The sequence below is a fragment of the Megascapheus bottae genome, chromosome 4 (assembly GCF_031878675.1).
Source record: "Megascapheus bottae isolate mThoBot1 chromosome 4, mThoBot2.hap1, whole genome shotgun sequence".
Taxonomy (NCBI): Eukaryota; Metazoa; Chordata; class Mammalia; order Rodentia; family Geomyidae; genus Megascapheus; species Megascapheus bottae.
The window spans coordinates 1,474,137-1,492,958 of NC_143512.1; the positions used below are offsets into that span (position 1 = coordinate 1,474,137).

The 18,822-nt window shown below is 35.6% G+C and overlaps 1 protein-coding gene across 1 annotated transcript in view; it reads right to left on the reverse strand.

The window, feature by feature from the left end:
- The window catches only part of Adamts19 (ADAM metallopeptidase with thrombospondin type 1 motif 19), a 239,548-nt gene that overhangs the window by 77,002 nt on the left and 143,724 nt on the right, over positions 1-18,822 (reverse strand). Inside the window, exons 12-16 of the mRNA XM_090331069.1 lie at positions 15,436-15,566; positions 14,168-14,340; positions 10,759-10,883; positions 6,014-6,134; positions 1,808-1,888 (exon numbers count right to left, since the gene is read on the reverse strand). Coding sequence (XP_090187195.1) covers positions 1,808-1,888; positions 6,014-6,134; positions 10,759-10,883; positions 14,168-14,340; positions 15,436-15,566 — 631 coding nt within the window. The remainder of the gene's footprint in view (positions 1-1,807; positions 1,889-6,013; positions 6,135-10,758; positions 10,884-14,167; positions 14,341-15,435; positions 15,567-18,822) is intronic.

The window sequence follows — 18,822 nt, forward strand, 5'->3', positions numbered from 1 at the left end:
TTGGATGTTAAAAATAAATAAGTAAATAATGAAAAAACTGGATGTTAGATTATTTAAACTTTTTTAAGTCTTGAATGACCTATGCCACTTAAAACAGATTTAAAATTCATATGTAAAGTTGATCAGATATTGGTAATTGCAAATCAAATGAGAATATCATATAATAAAAGATTTCTTTGTAATCATTTTCTCAAATTTCTCAACTCCTAGAAAATAGATTCTTAAGAAATTTTAATTCAGTCCAAGATGATCTGATTTGTAGATTTCAAAGTAGAAAGACTTACTTAGGATGGATTGTTTTTCATGTGAGCAAACTGATGGGGGATGGGAGGGAGGAGGGAAATGGGGACCATGATATGAGAAAGAGTATCAATATTTGTGAAGTAATGCACCTTCTATCTGGTGAATATAATGTAATCCTTTTATTAATTACAAAAATATATGGGAAAAACTTCTTATTGGTACATTTATTACTTACTTGAGTAATAACAACAAATTTTTTCTGATGGAAAAAATTCATGAGGGCATTTTTTCTTCCTTTCTTTTCCTTCCCTTTCCTTTCCTTTCCTTTCCTTTTCTTCCCTTCTTTGTTTCTTCCTTCCTTTTTTCTTTCCTTACCTGGGGTCATAAACTTCAGGATTGGACAATGTCTTTGAGCTTTTTGCCTGTCTAGCACACTACCACTTGAGCCACAGCTCCACTCCTATTTTTGTTTTTGTTTTTGTAGTTAATTTGAGCTCAGAGTCTCACAAGCTTTCCCCTGACTAACCGTGTCTCAAATTGCAACTCTCAGATCTCAGCCTCCTGATTAGCTAGAATTACAGGCATAAGGCACTGATGTCTGACTTCATAGGAACATTTTAAATAGATAATTCAAATACAATATTTAAATTATGACAGAATGTTTTCTCCTTTCCTTCATCTGATTATAGTTTACCCTGGCATCCATGGCCAATTTGAAACTTCAATGCATAAAAAAGTATATTTGGATAAGTTACTCTTTTATTTAATGCATTTAAATAATTTAATAATTAAAATAATAGATGATAAGTAGTAACTAATTTGACAACAATTAAAATAAATAAAATAGCCTCTTTTTCCTATTTCACAAAAATATTTAAAGGATATTTCCTTCATCAGTGAGGTAAGCAATAAAGCGTTTTCCATTATAAGTGAAGTGTGTTAAGTATGTGAATTCTTTTCCAAACTAATTCTTTTTTTCCCACAGTTCTGGGCCTTGAACTCCGTGTCTGGCCACTGTCCCTAGGCTTTCTCAAGGCTAGTAGAATACTGCTGAAGCCACAACACCACTTCTGGCTTTTTCTGTGTATGTGATACTGAGGAATCAAACCCAGAATTTGGTGTAGGCTAGGCAAGCACTCTACCACTACGCCAAGCTCCAGGCTCAAGGTTTCCTAATTCTTAAATAATCTTTTTTATACACATGCATTGACACATAGAGTTGACATGTTTATGCACATATTCATGTATACGAACTAAATGGATTAATGAGTTATAACCTGTGTATGTATATGTTTGAAATAAAATAGGCCAAAGTAATCAATTGGGTTTTTATGTTGTAAGCTAATAACTTAAACCATTCCCTTACATAAAAACTCAACATACTGAAGGCCAGACTGATTTTTCCTCTGATATATCTTCAGTAGAGAAGGCAAGAAACACTTCAGTCATAGTCAATATAACCAGAAGTGCTTCCTGGGAAGTCCTGAATTCCTCCCATCACAAAACTCCCAGGGCATGGAGTGGGAGTCAAAATTGAGTTGTCTATGTCTGTAACAAAGGTTACCTAAATAGCTATGTGCCGGCTTTTCTTCTACAACTTTGATGCTTCTCGCTCCAGCAGGTATCACCAATACTTCTACATAACCTGTAAGAGTCAATAAAGCATGAAGTCAATTTGGAGTTCTTATGATAAATCTTTTTTGCTCAATTGACTTCCCTTTTTCCTTCTTGGTTTTAGTTATGGCTATAATTCAATGGCTATGCAAGAAACAAACATAAAAATTGGAAAAGTTTTCAAGCAAACATGTTTCTTGGAAAGACTTCACAATTAGATCTCCTCTGAGGATGAATAGGTAATTGAATTTTACGTAGAAAAGCTCTTTGGAATGTGAAGAGAGGAAAAAAACCACAATAAATAAATAAAAAACCAAAAATAAACTGAAGTGAAGAAGAGAGGAAGAATGCAGGTAAAAACCCAATATATATCCTATGAAATTTAAGAAAAGTGAGGGAAGGGATGGGTTTAGAGAGATAAGTGAGAATGCTGAAACAGAAGACATTGATCATATAAGAACTGCTATACTAACTGGCAACTCCTTTGTGCAACTATATAAAGAGAAAAAAATACTAAAAAAAAACGTGAATTGTGGCTGCTAATCTTTGAGTGATGTGTTTGGAGGCAATATCAAATTTCAGGATGAAAAATAAAGAGTAGGTGGGGGGGGTTTGAATTAGTGGTAGAATGTTTGCATAGCATGTATGAAGCACGGGTTTGATTCCTTGGTACCACATAAATAAATAGAAAAGCCAGAAGTGGTGCTGTGGCTCAAGTTGGTAGAGCACTATCCTTGAGGAAAGCCCAAAGAAAATGCCCTGAGTTCAGTCCTCAGGACTGGCAAAAAAAAAAAAAAAAGAGCAGCTAAGCAGAAATAGTATGTACATGTTCTCATTTGAGATGCAGAGAAGGCGTAAATTACAGTAATACACTTATGCATCTTTATGTTATATCTTGACCAATTATATATTATATGGTTGGAATGATTTATAGGACAAATAGACTAGACTGTTCCTAAAAAAAGAATGGATAAGGGGACCGGGAGTTTGACATAGTGGTAGAGTGCTTGTCTAGCATGCATGAAGACTCGGGTTTGATTCCTTGGTACCACATACATAGAATAAAAAGCTGGGAAGAGGTGCTGAGGCTCAAGTGGTAGAGCTCTAGCCTTGAGAAAGTCCAAGGACAGTGCTCAGGCCATGAGTTCAAGCCCAGGACTGGCAAAAAAAATGTGTAAGATGAAGAAAATATTGTACACAGGTATTTGAAGAGAGATAAGTATTGGCAAATAACTATTTTAGACAAAACTATTTAGCACAATTGAACACAGGAGTGGCTATAGACTAGAGTACAAGTTGGAATGAGAAGGACATGATGTCACTGTCACAACTCCATGTTTTCCACAATGAATCAGTTTATCTTGTATAAAGCATTTATTTTACACTCAGATATCTTACTCTGAATCAGCCACCTTCAAAACCAGTAACATCGCTGAGGGTACTAATAATGAATAAATGCTATTTTAGTAGGTGCTATACACTAATTAGTAAAATAAATTACTCTGTTTAACTGTAATGATATTGTTTCAGTATTTCACCTGGTTATCTGATATATTGTATATATGTGTATTTGGTTATTTGAAGTCGGATAGGGAAGGGAGGAAAATATGATTAGTGTTGGGGGTGGGGGGAGGGAAATGGGGACCAAGACATGAGAAAGGGTATCAATGTCTGTGAAGTAATGCACCTCCTATCTGGTGAATATAATGTAACCCTTCTATTAATTACAATAAAAATATGTGAAAAAAAACTAAACAAAAACAAATGGGTATTCATGCATGGTAGGCAAGCAAATTACCTCTAGGCCAAACTCCTGGCCCTCAAAAAATATCTTTATTTATTTATTTATTTAGGAAGATTTTATTATCACTGATTTTTACTTCATATTTCAAATGTCATGTTTAACAAACAAGTATTCAGGAAGGGAATCTCTATATGCAATCACTGGCACATAGATTTTAGAGCATAATTAAAATTAAGCTGAGGGTTTGTATGTCATAGATACATATCAATCTATATAACATTATGTCTATAGAGAATATTGATTTTTAAGTCTATGTAGTTATGTTTATATCTCCAAGACCATGTCCATAACCTTGTACTGTTTGGATCAACCATCCACATATCAAGGAGACTATGCACTTTTTGTTCCTTTGGTCTTGACTAATTTCATTCAACATGATTTGCTCTAGTTTCATCCACTTCCCAGCAAATGTCATTATTTTATCTTGTCTGTTGGCTATGTAGAATTCCATTGTATATATGTACCACATTTTTGTACCCATTCATGTGTAGTGGGGCATCTGAGTTGTTTCCATTGCTTAGCTATTGTGAATAGTGCAGTGATGAACATGGCTGAGCGGGTGAAAAAAATATTTTTAAACACTAAACACTACACCTTCTATCTGGCGAATATAATGTAACCCTTCTATTAATTACAATAAAAATATATGAAAAAAAGAGAAAAAAACACTAAACACTATTAACTTTTTGTTTCTCATCTTGATTCTCTTCCTGTCTTTGCCTTGTCATGGGAAATTGAAGTGTTAGTGTAATTAAAATAAAAATGACAGTGAATGTTTTTTAAATAAATTATACAGGTATTCTGAGCTTTCACACAGAGTAAGATCAAAAGAAGATATTTGTTTTTTCTTTGCCAGTCCTGGGGCTTGAACTCAGGGCTTGGGCACTGTCCTTGTTGTTGGTTTTTTGTTTTTTTTTTTTCTTCAAGGCTAGTGCTCTACTACTTATGCCACAGCATCACATCTGGCTTTTTCTGTCTATGTGGTACCAAGAACTGGATATAAACCATTCCAACCATGTCATACCGAGGAATTGAACCCCAGTCTTTGTGCACGCTAGGCAAGAACTCTAACATTTGGCTAAACTCTAGGGCCCTGAAGGAGGATATTCTTTTTATTATTATTATTGTATTTTATTGTTGGGGTAATGTAAAGAGGGGTGACAGTTACATTTGTCAGGTAGTGGGTGCATTACTTCTTGAACATTGATACCCCTTCTCACGTTTTTGTCCCCCTTTCTCTCCCCTCCCAAATCATCTTGTTTTCCCCCTTCCTGAAGGAGAATATTCTTTTTCTCTTTTCTTGTCTTTTTTGCCAGGTTGCTTGAGCTCAGGGCCTGAGCACTGTCCTTAGGCTTTTTCCTCAAGGCTAGTGCCCTACTACCTGAGCCACAGCACCACTTCTGGCTTTTCTATGTATGTGGTACTGAGGAATAGAACCCCAGTCTTCATGCCTGCTAAGCAAGTACTCTACCTGTAGGCCAAACTCCCAGCCCAACAAGGATATTCTTAAAGGAGGATCACAAAGGCTGAATAGCTATGTGCATCAGATCATATGAGTATTATTTAGCTAAATGAATTCCAGGAAGTGAAAATAAGGTATTTTTTCTTTATGTTTTCTTTTCCTTTCTTTCTGTTTGTTCATTTTTCTGTTTTTAGACTTTCTGTTTCCAAATATTTGCTTACTTAAATTTGTAATAAAAATAAGAAAGTAAAGCCACGTGCTTGTGACTCATCTTGGATCCTAGCAACTCAGGAGGCTGAAATCTGAGGATCATTGTTTAAAGCTAGCCCAGGCAAGAAAGTTTGTGAGACTCTTATTGCATTTAATCACCCCAAAGCCAGAAGTTGTAGCTCAAGTGGGAGAGTACAGCTTAAGCCAAAAAAGAAGCTCAGGTATATTGTATAGGCCACGAATTCAAGCCCCAGGATCAGCACAAAATGGGGACCAAGACATGAGAAAGGATATCAATGTATGTGAAATAGTGCACCTTCTATCTGGTGAATATAATGTAACTCTTCCAATAATTACAATGAAAATTATACGGAAAAATTGGCATGCTTTGCAATAGAGGACATGGTCTTTCAAAATCTTATAACATGAGCCAATGCAGATTGGATTATTCCCATGGTGCTCTAACTTAGTAAATTCAGAAAAGATGACTTCATATTTTTCATTATTGAGAGATGGATTTGTTCATGTTTCTGACTTGAGTCTTGTATATTGTTTACAAATCATTCAATACCCACTAAAAATGCCCTCAAAGCATAAGTGATCTTTAAATCAAGTTCAATGTATTCCTGTCTTCCAAAGATAATTGGGGGTTTAAATTATGAACAACAAAGACGAATTACCTGCTCCTCTTGTGTGATTAAAATCCCCTTTAATAATTCTGCAAGATTTTCCATCACCATTACATACTCCACAATGGTCCTCCCTTGCAAGAGACCCTAACAATCCATCACAACCAACTTTCTGTAGGAGAAACAAAAATGGAAGTTGTAAATTAAAATACTGTTTTGTTTTTGTAACTACTAATTTTAAGATTGACATAATATCTACAAACCTGACATCTTTTATAGGCAAACAAATATGCTGGGATCTGTAGAACAACTTAGAAAATAAAATTCCTTCAAACATTAGAATACATAAAGTGAGCAAACTATTGGGTAGTGATAAAAGTACTACTTAAAGTAAGCACTAAATGATAACCTAAAGTAACTGGGAGAAAAATATTATGGAGAAAAAGGAAATTTACTAAAACCCAAAGGATATATTTTTTGTCTCTAATATAACAGTATTAGCTTAATTGTATTCTAGAGGACAGCATGTAAATGACTGTGTGTATGAAGTGATTATAAAGCTAGTGTTAACTATTAAATATTAACTAAACTCTATTACAGATTTTTATTCTACCTTCTTTTGTACCCAACACAAATAAAAGAGTTTTTCACAAAATAAGGAATATTAATACACAGAATATAGTCAGGAGTTTCACCCTCCCTCCCTCCTTTTCCTTTCTCTCCCTCCCTCCCTCCCTCCCTCCCTCCCTCCCTCCCTCCTTCCTTCCTTCCTTCCTTCCTTCCTTCCTTCCTTCCTTCCTTCCTCTTTCTTTCTTTTGTCTCTGTCTCTTGTTTTTTCTGTATTTTTCTTCTCCTCCCTCCCTCCCTCCCTCCCTCCCTCCCTCCCTCCCTCCCTCCCTCCCTCCCTCCCTCTCTCTCTCTCTCTCTCTCTCTCTCTCTCTCTCTCTCTCTCTCTCTCTCTCTCTCTCTCTCTCTCTCTCTCTCTCTCTCCCTGTCTCTGCCTTTCTCCCCCTCTGTGCAGGCACTGAGTCTTGAATTCATGGCTCCAAGTTGATGATATATTATTTGAAGGACAACTCCACCTTTTGGCCTGTTAATTGGAGATGGGTCTCATGGAATTTTCTGGCAGGGCGGATTTCAAAACTTCAAGGTCCAATCCTCAAGTCTCAGCATACTGAGTTGCTAGGATTACAGGCATAATATGATAATGTGCCCAGCAAGGGAGTTAATTTTATAAGCTGCCATAAAAATTCAGTCACTAGGACTCTTTTAAGGCTAAATGCATTTATTCTGCTTTGGTGGGTATTTTTTGCCTTCCACTGATGTTCAGATACTACAATTCTGTTTTGTTCCAAATTGTATATACACATAAGATATAAGTTTTATATTGATCTGTCAGAAATAACCAGTAGAAACATGAATTCTTCTAAACAGACAAAAAGATTTAGAGGGCTTAAAATTCATTTATGATAAGTTCAATTCTTTTATGAAAAACGATAAAGTGTTAAGGAAATAAGAAACAATAGCCAGATAATGAAGTACATCTGTAGGATGACCACCCTGAGAAGTGAAAATCACATGACACCTCCATATTATGGCTCCTATCCTTTATACAAAAATGCTCATACTGATATACTGATAAAAGGGAAGTGACGCAATTAGTAGATCAGCCAGTCCCACTTTATTTCTGGATTAAAAAAGAGAAGAAGCCAACAGAGGATATGTTCAAATGAAATGAACACTAAGGAGTTTTAACTCCAAACTGAAATAAAAACATTTCTCCATATGTAAAAAGGATAAATACAAGATCAACTTTGGACCTTAACATGTATTTTTCTTTTCCTTTATTGGTAGTTTTACTAGGGATTAAACTCAGTCTAACTAAGCTAACTAAACTAAACCCAATTTATTTTTTTGGAAAATAGTAACAGAACAATAGTGGCTAAATGGATTATTTTTAGTTTCTTCAGTTCTTTCCCCAACTCTGTAACTACAATATCATAACCAGATATAATCTGTAATCCTAAAGCAAAAGAGGTAAACAATATGTTATTATTCAATAATCATATATTATAAAGGGTTTCATAATTTTTGTTGGTAGTTTTAGTTCCACAAATCATCCACATTTTCTCACATAAATCATAAAAATGTGAGGATGAAAAAGTCAATGCCATTCCACAGGTGTCTTGAAGCAATTCTGTCATGCTGGACATGGGTAACAAGGTCATGATAATACAATACTACATTAAGCCTTTCTTACACTTTTAGGAACAGGAAATTTATAGAGCTGAACAAAATCTTCCACAGAATGCTATTCTCAACATGCATATAGTTTTATATTTAGGTTTGGTAGTCTACATTTTGTGAAACAAAAACTTTCAGTTTACAGAGGGACTATTAGAGAAAGAGAAATGCTTTTAATTATATTGAATGTATCATTTTAACTATAAAGTATTCTATTAAAAAGTATTCTAATGCCTTTAGAAGTCACAATCCATTTTAGAGAATTCTAAACATTTGTACACAGATTTGTTGTTACAATTTTAATGCCTCATCAGAGATCCTGTTAGCAACCTAGCCTATACAACACACATAAGTGAAAGTCATAGCAGCTTAAGGTATATTTTATATGTATAGTTAAAAAACATTTTTGGAACCATTCATTTTAGATATACACTAGTCTGGCAGATTTGTGTATGACAAACTGCTATAATAAAATGAAGTTAAAGGTTTTAAATGAAAAGCATACTCTTATATGTAGATTAAATACCTATGATGATTTTTTATTTTATGATCGAGGCAACTGAAAAATTTCATTTCAAGTGACTGCCTTAATATGTTAAAAATAAAGAAATTAATATATAATCACAATACTGTCTCTTATGCAGTATTCTGCATGATTATACTTTATTGGCAAGGTAGCAAAATACAGAATATTGGAGCTACAAAAGAATTTAAGTTACATGATATTCTAAACAATCCAGAATCCATAACGGCTCTTGGATCACTCATCTACCCACAATTTGCAATTCATTTCAAATTTTGACATGCATGTGTTTCCACATACATTATTTTTTGCCAGTTTTTGGGCTTGAACTCAGGGCCTGAGCATTGTGCTTGGACTTTTCTCAAGGCTAAAGCTCTACCACTTGAGTCACAGCACTACTTCCAGCTTTTTCTTTGTATATTGTACCAAGGAATCGAACCTGGGTCTTTACACATGCTAGGCAAGCACTCTACCAAGAGGCCAAACTCCCAGCCCCACATGCATTATTTTTCATGGGGGAAAATTTCTGTCCAATTCTGAAGGGAGTACAAGTTAATTAAAATTTTACAGATTAGTTAATGCACCCATATATATTATAGTCTGATTTGCCTAAGGATAGTTTCTCAATGGCTGTCATGGACTGAGTGCGGCTCCACATTGCTGTTTCTTTCACTGCTAATGGAAGTATTTATCTCCATCGTCTGGAAGGTATATCAGAACTTATCCATAACCACTTGCTGAGGAAATATGTTTCCCAACACTAGTAGATATGAGGGCTATGATGGGTGTTGAGGCTCATGCCTCTAATCATAGTTACAGAAGATGTTGCTATCTGAGGATCTTAATTCAAAGCCAATCCATGCAAAGCTCTATCTCTGATTACTCAACAAAAATAATTGGATGGCACTGCAGGTATGGCTCAAGTGGTAGAACACCAGCTGTAAGCAAACATAAGAGGCCCTGAATTTTTAAACCTTGGTATGGGTGTCTGTCCATACATATGCAAGTTTCCCTCTACCCCCCCCACTCACACCCTCTCCCTCTTTCTTCTAGTAGTTTTCTCACTACAAAAGGTAACAATTGTGAACAACCATCTAATCGTTAGTGTTTTTATAGGTTCATTTTTTCCCTAATATCCTGTCCTCTCCTTCCCATGGGACATTCACAGGAAATGTGGTATTAAACTTCTTGTGTACAAAATTACAGAAGAAGCTAACCCAACACAGTGTCTCAAATATGACGAGCAAATTCCAAGAACATCCAGCCCCTCACTTTATCTTTATTTTTTGTTGGTCATAGGGCTTGAACTCTGGGCCTGGACACACTGTCCCTGACCTCTTCAGTTCAAAGCTAACACTCTGTCCCTTCAGCTACAGCACCACTGCAGGTTTTCTGGTGGTAAACTGGTCATAAGAGTCTCATCGGTTTTCATGCCTGGGCTGGCTTTGAACTGTTATCCTCAGATCCCCTGAGGGATCACCCTGAGGTGTGAGCCACCAGTGGCAAGCCCAAATTATCTTTTTTTGTAAATATGTGTAAGAACACCTCAGAAATTCAGAAAGAACAAATGAAATAAAACATACTCAAATTAAAAGAAAGGCATATGAAACATTTCAGTACTGTAAGAAACTGGTCATGAATTTAAAAGTCAGTTGAATAATGTGTGTTGATAAATACTTCAATATGATTAACAAGATGTTTTTATAGAGTTGTTTCTTATTTGAGAATCTAATGTCTAAGTTTTGTGTTTGAAATGTTTTGACTTAAAAGTGTTACAACTTTAGACTTGGAATAAACAATCAATAGCTCAGATTCTCCCAATAGATTATGAATTTTCTGAGTTACTTAGTCCAAACCATTTGTTATACAAAATGGAGTTTCAAAATAGCTCAGACTTGCTCAAGGTCAAGTCGGGACCACAAACACATCTTCTGAACCTCAATCTAAGTACTGCCACCATACTGAAAAGCTTTTCAATAGGCTCAGTATCTTCCTTCTACATTATATTCTTCCTTTTGAAGTGTCTCACCTGGCACCTGCCATTTGCACATATATCTAATCCCAGATATCCACAAGAAGTTCCATCCATCACTTTTTCGGCCAGGAGAACAGGTTGTTCCTTCCCAACAGAGCAAAACAAGGCACATGGTTTTTCTATATCAAGAATAAATAAAAAAAAGAAATGAGAAAAATAAGACTTAATTTGTATATAGTTGTGCCAAAACTTGGGATTGATCTCAGGGCCAGGGCACTGTCCTTTAGCTTTTTCAATGAAAGTGGTCCACTACCACTTGAAGCACAGCTCCACTGTCAACTTTTTGGTGGATAAATGGATTTGAAAGTTTTACTTCAGTGAATCTGCTGTCTAGGCCAAGCCATTATTTCAGGGTGAAGAATTCTTGAGGAGGTAGCACTCAGTTAGTGCCCTATTGAACAATAAGGCAGGATGAATGAATCTTGAGAAGGGTCAAAATGTTTTATTTTACTATTTTATTAATATTTTTGTTCAAGTACTGAGTATAGAATTTTGGGCTTTGTCCTTTCACTTGGCTTCTCTGTTCAAGGTTGGTGTTCTATCACTTGAGCCGCACTATTTTTTCCAGCTTTGTTCTTGTGACTTGGTGATCGGAGCCTCTCAGATTTGTCTTCCCGGGCTGGCTATGAATGGAAATGCTCAGATCTTAGCCTCTGGAGTAGCTGGGATGTTAGGCATGAGCCACTGGTGGCCAGCAAGGTAAAGTATGTTTAAGGGGTTGTTCTACTTTGAAGTCTTCTATGTGGCATCTGAATACTGCTCTCAAAATTTTTGAAACACTAGAAGAAGGCCTTAAATGTATGTGATTTTAAAATTTTCCTTTATGACGATATTATAAACTGCAATAAAACATTTCAGTGTGCTCTCACACCTCAAAGTGGGTTATATTTATTCAGTGACTTTCTACTATGTCCTATCTTTAGACTTAAAAATAGTAGCTCTAATTGCAACACTTTCAATGTGGCACATATTATACTTTTTCTGCAATTTTCATTGAAAACAGGAGCAAGCCAAATATATGCATAATGTTGAAAGGAGTGAGGCTTCTAGAAAATTCCCCTCATATTCCAAACATGAATTCATATAAAACCTTTTAATCTTTTTATACCATATTGTCATTATATTCTGCTTAATTTAGCTTTACAGATGATATAAACACTTGATAAATATTTGATACCAATCTCCCTTCCCTTGGGCAGTGTGACATTGTAGTGACTCATGCAACATGCTATTACTTGGCAGGTAGGCTCTATGTTGATTTAAGAGAGCAGCCCTTTCCAAAATATGTGTTACAGAAGGATACAGCCAAATCTTACCACATATTGAGATTGTCAAATATCTGAATGTTAAACTCATACATTTATTTTCTTACAAATGAATGTTTAATAGTAAAATAATACCCATTTTTACATTCTACTAGTGATAGTTTTATATGGTATGTAAGAATAAAAGATACAGCCATTTGTATTTTAAAATGCCATATATTATTAAGATTACTTTTTTAGGATTGTGGATAACATTTTCTTCTATAGCACTATAGTATATCAAGACTACACAGAATGAAATAGTGAGCTGATTTTCTTGGCAAAACTGTCAAAACTTCTTATCTGTTGAATACAAATCAAAACTAAAATCAACCTTGTACCAGTGAGAAAGGTTTTTGCAAAAAATACTCAAGAAAACAAATACTGCTGGCACTGGTACCTCACATCTGTAATTCTAGTTACTCAAGAGGCAAAGATCTGAGGATTGTGGTTCAATATCAACCTTGGCAGAAAAGTTCTTGAGATTTATCTCCAATTAACCACCAAACAGACATAAGTAAAGCTCAAGTAATAAAACACGAAGAGACAGTGCTAAGGCCCTGTGTTCGAGTCCAAGCCCCAGCCCTAGCAGAGAAAAATAAAAGTAAATGTTAATAATTCTAAAGAGGAAAGATAATCTGTACAATGCTTTGACAATAAAGTTAAATTGGTTGTTTTTCCCAGTCATATGTAAGACCTTAATAATTCACATCAGTTATTTTAAAACACCATCAAAACCCTAATTTTATGGTAATACATATAAAGAGCAGCAGGTTCTTCTCTTTTTTTTCTTTCTGATTTCTGCTCCTAAAATTACTAGCAAATCTCTCTTTAAAAAATTGAAAGTATGATCTTGGCAATATTTGCAAAAGCATGCATATGGCTACAGAACATTGCATACATCTTGCTGTAATTTTATGTGAATTTTAAGAAATTCGACCACTTACTTAAATGGAAAGGCTTTTCTACAATGGAATTGTAAACACTGACCCTATTTTAATGTGTGCAATCCTTATACTTAAAATATATGAACTGATGATGAATTCCTATATTTCTTGAATGTTTAATAATTCTTATCAATGTAGCAAGCATTGCTTGATTTTGTTGCCAAAAAAAGAGGAAAGAGACCTTTTCACACTGCTGGTGTCTGTCAATTGGAACAATCATCACAGAAAATATGATGAAAACTCATCAATAAATTAAAATATAACTACCATACAATCCAGTACCATACTACTGATATCTTCAAAAAAGTTTGAAATTAGTATCTATATTTTAATGTCCATTGTAACACTATTCACAATTAACAAGAAATAAAAACAGCCTAACAGATCAACTAATAAATGGATAGAAGAACTTTTGTGTGCACCCACAATTTAATACTAATCAACCCTATAGAAATATTGGAATCTTTTCATTTGTGATCATGGATAGAACTCACAATACTGTATTTAGTGAAAAAAGCCAGCCACAGAAAACCAAATGCCACATGATTTCATTCAAATGTCCAATCTAAAAAATAAAATAGATCCCTCTGGGATGTGCAAGTGGTACAGTACAAGCAAAGGCCCTATGTCCAACAAGATAAACATAATATTACAAAATATGGGCATTAGTGGCTTACATTTGTAATTATAGCAACGTGGAAGGCTCAGATTGGGAAGACTGTCTCAGGATAGTCAAGGCAGAAATCATACAGAGCACCTCAGTGAAAATAAATTGGACAGGATGGCACACACTTGCAATCCCAGCCATGACTGGAAACAGACAGATTGTGGTCCAGGCACATGGCCAGGCATGATGGAAACTCTATCTCAAAAATAAGGAGTGAATACCATTTGCACCATTTTGTATTTTCACCAACAACATCTGAGCTATGCATTATTCGTGTCATCTTCACCATATTTGTTGTTTCTAACAGGTATACATTTTGTTCTTGTAGAATTTATATATCAGGAAAGAGAGAAAAAATTAAAATTCACAGATGTCTAGGAGATGTTCTTTCAAAAAGTGTAAGTCCTACTGCTGTTTAGAAAAAATACTTTGGAAGCTTAGAACTCTATTCAGGGTAAGATGTTGGGTGGCCCTTGAAATCTTACCTTCATCCGTGACAGCTTGCCACTGAAGAACCTGCTTTGGGTGTGAAGTTTTAAAATGATAGGCCTGACATTGCCAGTCTCTGAACTCAGGCAAACCTGAAGGACAAGGTGGATTCTCACATATTCTGTATTGTTTTCTGGGACCATTACAATCCCTTGCTTCAGAACTTAACCTAGAAAAAGACAGCATAAGTAGTCAGTTTTATATTTTTATGATAAAAAGTTTTCACAGAATGAAAACCATTATATTAAAAAATATCTGCTTTCCAGGATACGTATATTAAATAGCTAGGATATCCATATGTGCATTTCTTACAAGCAACATAAGTTCTTCAACTATAATCATCTTCTAAAATATATGAAGAAGAGGAGCCAACTTCCAATGAATCTAAACCAAGGGAGGTAGAGAAAGAAGGTACCTATGGGGGAAGTTTTGTCCTTAGAATTGTTGACATGTTTTCATATAAACTCATAATTCTTTGATACTTCTTGTGACTGAACTGTGCCACAGACCTCCACACTGGCAATCAGAGCAAATGAACTGGTATTGCCTTTTCACACTTACTGTCTCTCTAGTATCAATGGCATTGAACAAGCCCTTCCCCCCTCTTCTCCTTCTCTTCTTCTTCCTCCTCCTCCTCCTCCTCCTCCTCCTCCTCCTCCTCCTCCTCCTCCTCCTCCTCCTCCATTTCTTTTTGCCAGTCCTGGGCTTGACTCAGGGCCTGGGCACTGACCCTGATCTTCTTTTTACTCAAGGCTAGCACTCTACCCATGGAGCCACAGTGCCACTTCGGCTTTTTCTGTTTATGTGGTACTGAGGAACTGAACTGAGGGCTTCATGCATGCTTAGTCAAGCACTGTATCACTAGGCTACATTCCGAGCCCTCAACTTCTTATCATCATTAATTTTGTTCTTCAATTTCTGTTTTTCTAAGGTTCTATCACATTTCTACTTTTCTCACAGTTCTTTTAAATAATGACAACTTTTCCAGTATATGTTTTTATGCTTAATTAAATACATTTTACTGTATTTATAAAAAAAACTCTTTTGCAGTTTGCATCATTTTATTCTTAGAAAAGCTGGCCTGCATTTTAATATTAAAGGGACTTTGTATATAAAATAAATAATTTAAAGAAGTTTTTAGTTTACCAAATGGGAGAAGAAATTACACAATTTCTCTGTCTTTACAATATAGCTTATGGGTTAAAGCTTTGCATTTCCAAGCTGAAGAAAAGTGCTCTCTCCCCATTCAGGAATTTCGAGTTACCCAGGGCATTTGCGTTCTCGACTGCTGGTCCCAGAGCTGCAGGTTCGGCTGCAGGAACTCCACGTACTCCATTCTCCAGCCAGGTGCTCAGGTGCTGAGATTCTACTGGTACACTCTCCAGCTTTACACCACTATTCCAAAAGTTATGTCTTAGGTGAACAAATCAAGGCACAATGGAAAGTCATTCACTGGCCTATGTAGCCATTGGAATTAAGGTAGGTAAACTAAGCCCAGTACAGCCCAAAATATTAGGAATTTAAAATAAACATAAGGAGTAAGTACTATGAGAATGTGAGGGAAGGGGTGATAGTGTCCAAAAAGAAATGTACTCTTCAGGCCGGGAGTTTGGCCTAGCGGTTAAAGTGCTTGCCTAGCATGCATGAAGACCCAGGTTCAATTCCTCGGTACCACATACATAGAAAAAAAGCCGGAAGTGGTGCTGAGGCTCAAGTGGTAGAGCTCTATCCTTGAGAAAGTCCAAGGACAGTGCTCAGGCCCTGAGCTCAAGCCCAGGACTAGTAATAAAAAAAATAAACAAAAGAAATGTACTCTTTACCTGACTTATAAAATTGTAAGCCTTCTGTACATCACCATAATAATAACAATAATTTTTAAGGCCGAGTCTATTTTATTTCTTATCTAGCATATAGCAATATTTTAAATCATCTTTAGGTAGTTGTACTAAAGGATTGCAATTCAACAAAGGAATTTATGAATACAATGCACCTTGATCTTTTTTTTTTTTTTGCCAGTCTTGGGCTTGAGCTCAGGGCCTGAGCACTGTCCCTGGATTTTCTCAAGGCTAGAGCTCTACCACTTGAGCCTCAGCACCAATTCCGGCTTTTTTCTATGTATGTGGTACCGAGGAATCGAATCTGGGCCTTTGTGCATGCTAGGCAAGCACTCTACCACTAGGCCAAACTCCCGGCCCTGCACCTTGATCTTATATAAGTTATAAATTCAGTCACTTCAAGAATATTTAACTATTTATGTATATATACACATATTCATATATATATATATATCTTTTTTGTATGTGGAGGGCTTGAACTCTGGGTCTGAGCATTGTCCCTGAACTCTTCAACTCAAGGCTACCACCCTACACTTTGAGCCACAGCACCACTTCTGGTTTACAGGTGGTTAACTGTAGTGCCAGGGCTGGCTTTGAGCCTTGATCCTCAGATCTCAGCCTCCTGGTGTAGCTAGGATTACAGGTGTGAGCCATAGCTTCCGACTAAAAGTAATTTTTTTAAGAAGAATAAATTGGCATATGATTTTTTTGTCATATTGTAGTGATGTAATTCTCAAAGTTCTCAGGTCTTGAGAGCAGTGAACCTACACAGTACAGTAGTACTGTCACAATGAGAACCGTGTGCCAGTGAGAATGATGGAGTGCATGTGATGGACAGAGAACCTAAAGTTACAAAATCAGAAAAAAAAATCTAGGACATTCTGAGAAATAGAAAACAATTTTAAACAGACATAAGAAGCATAGTCATGTGTACCGATGGAAAAAACATCATGAATAAATATACTTCTGAAACTAGGTTGAAGCAGTCCATGAAGTAATTTTTTTAAGCAATGTCAGTAATGTACTCTGCTTCCTTGTAATGAGACATATGTTTTCATTTTTAGCACTTTATGCTTTCTTTTCTCTTGGAACACTTCCTGTTATACTTTAAACATGAATATTATAACAAGTCTTATTTTCTGAAATCTTTTCTTACTTTTTTTGTTGGTTGTGGGGCTTGAACTCTGGGCCTGGGGGCTGTTCCCCATCTTTTCAGTTCAAGGTTAATGGTCTACCACTTGAGCCACAGCACCACTTCTGATTTACTGGTGGTTAATTGGAAAGAAGAGTCTCATGGACTTCTATGCCCTGGCTGGTGTTGAACCACCATCCTCAGATATCAGCTTCCTAAGTAGGATTACAGGCATAAACCACTAGCACCCCTTATTTTCTTATATATTCCAGAAGGTTAAGCTAATGATGGTCCCAGAAAACATGTTAGAGACATCAACAAAATCATACTGAGAACAATATGAACAGGGACATTTTAATTACTGATTGTAAAACAATGTTGTTGAGCAAGTTGTTTTAAAGAAATTACAGGAATATTCAGCACTTCACTTATTTTCAAGGTGTGACTAAAACCTTATTTATCGCATTACCTTCTTACCTAGGCCTTAATGAGGGACTGAATGAAACATCAAGGTATAATGGAGAAGTAGAGTAACCATACATTATTATATAAATATCATTACAATAATGTTATCAGTAATGATTTTCAGAAATCTTGCCAAATTCTGTTCACTTTGATATTTCTATTTTTTTCTTTTTCATTTGAATGCTATTTTAAGTTGGTTTTACTCAAGGGTAGTATGATACCAATTGAACTACAATTCTACTTTTGGCTTATTTTTTTGTTGTTGTTCTTCTCCTTTGTAGTTAATTGGAGAAAAGAGACTCATGGACTTTCCTGTTCAATCTGGCTTTGAACCATAATCCCCCAAATTTAGCCACCTGAGTAGGTGGGAGTATAGTTATGAGCTACCTGATATTTCTTGATATTCCTTGACTTAAATTTTTTTTTCATTTTTTCACATGATATATAAGTTTATTTCACTCATATTGAGACTACATAAAAGTTAAATCTTAAATGTAAACTATGAAAAGTCTAAGAAATATGAAATTTATGAAAACTCATAATTTTGCAATGTGTCTGTCATAGCTGAGTGGGTATAAACACATACTTGTACAAATATGCTAGTTATAGCAATGGTATCGAAAGTCTATGAGCACCAAGATAGATTTATCAATGATAATCTCTTGTAAATAGAAGATAATCTAACAATTCCTAGCCAAATGCGCTATTCTTTTTTTTGTGCTTTTTAATTTTTTTTTATTTTTTTATGTTTTTTATTGTAACTAATAAAAGGGTTACATGATATTTGCCAGATAGAAGGTGCATTAATTCACATACATTGATACCCTTCCACATGTCTTGGTACCGTTTACCCACCCCCCCGACCCCCGTCTTGTATTCCCCCTTTCCTATCAAATTTCAAATAAACAAATACAAATAAATTCAATATATCAGATAACAAAGGGAGGTACTGTAACAACATGAGATACCCAAGAGACAGCAAAGGAGATGAGAGATAACATAGTACATTAAGGACAACAAACATTCGTTATATGGCTTTTGTTTCAATATCCTGGAGGTCCTTTCAATTAGCTTCATACTATATGGCCTTATGTATCAAGGTTTTGCTCTATTGCAGATCTCTGCTAGTAGAACCCAAGGTTTCTACTGGTTATGACAAATGAGAGAAACCATTGAGCCTAAGTTCCTTTGAGTCTGGCTTATTTCACTTAATTTTTTC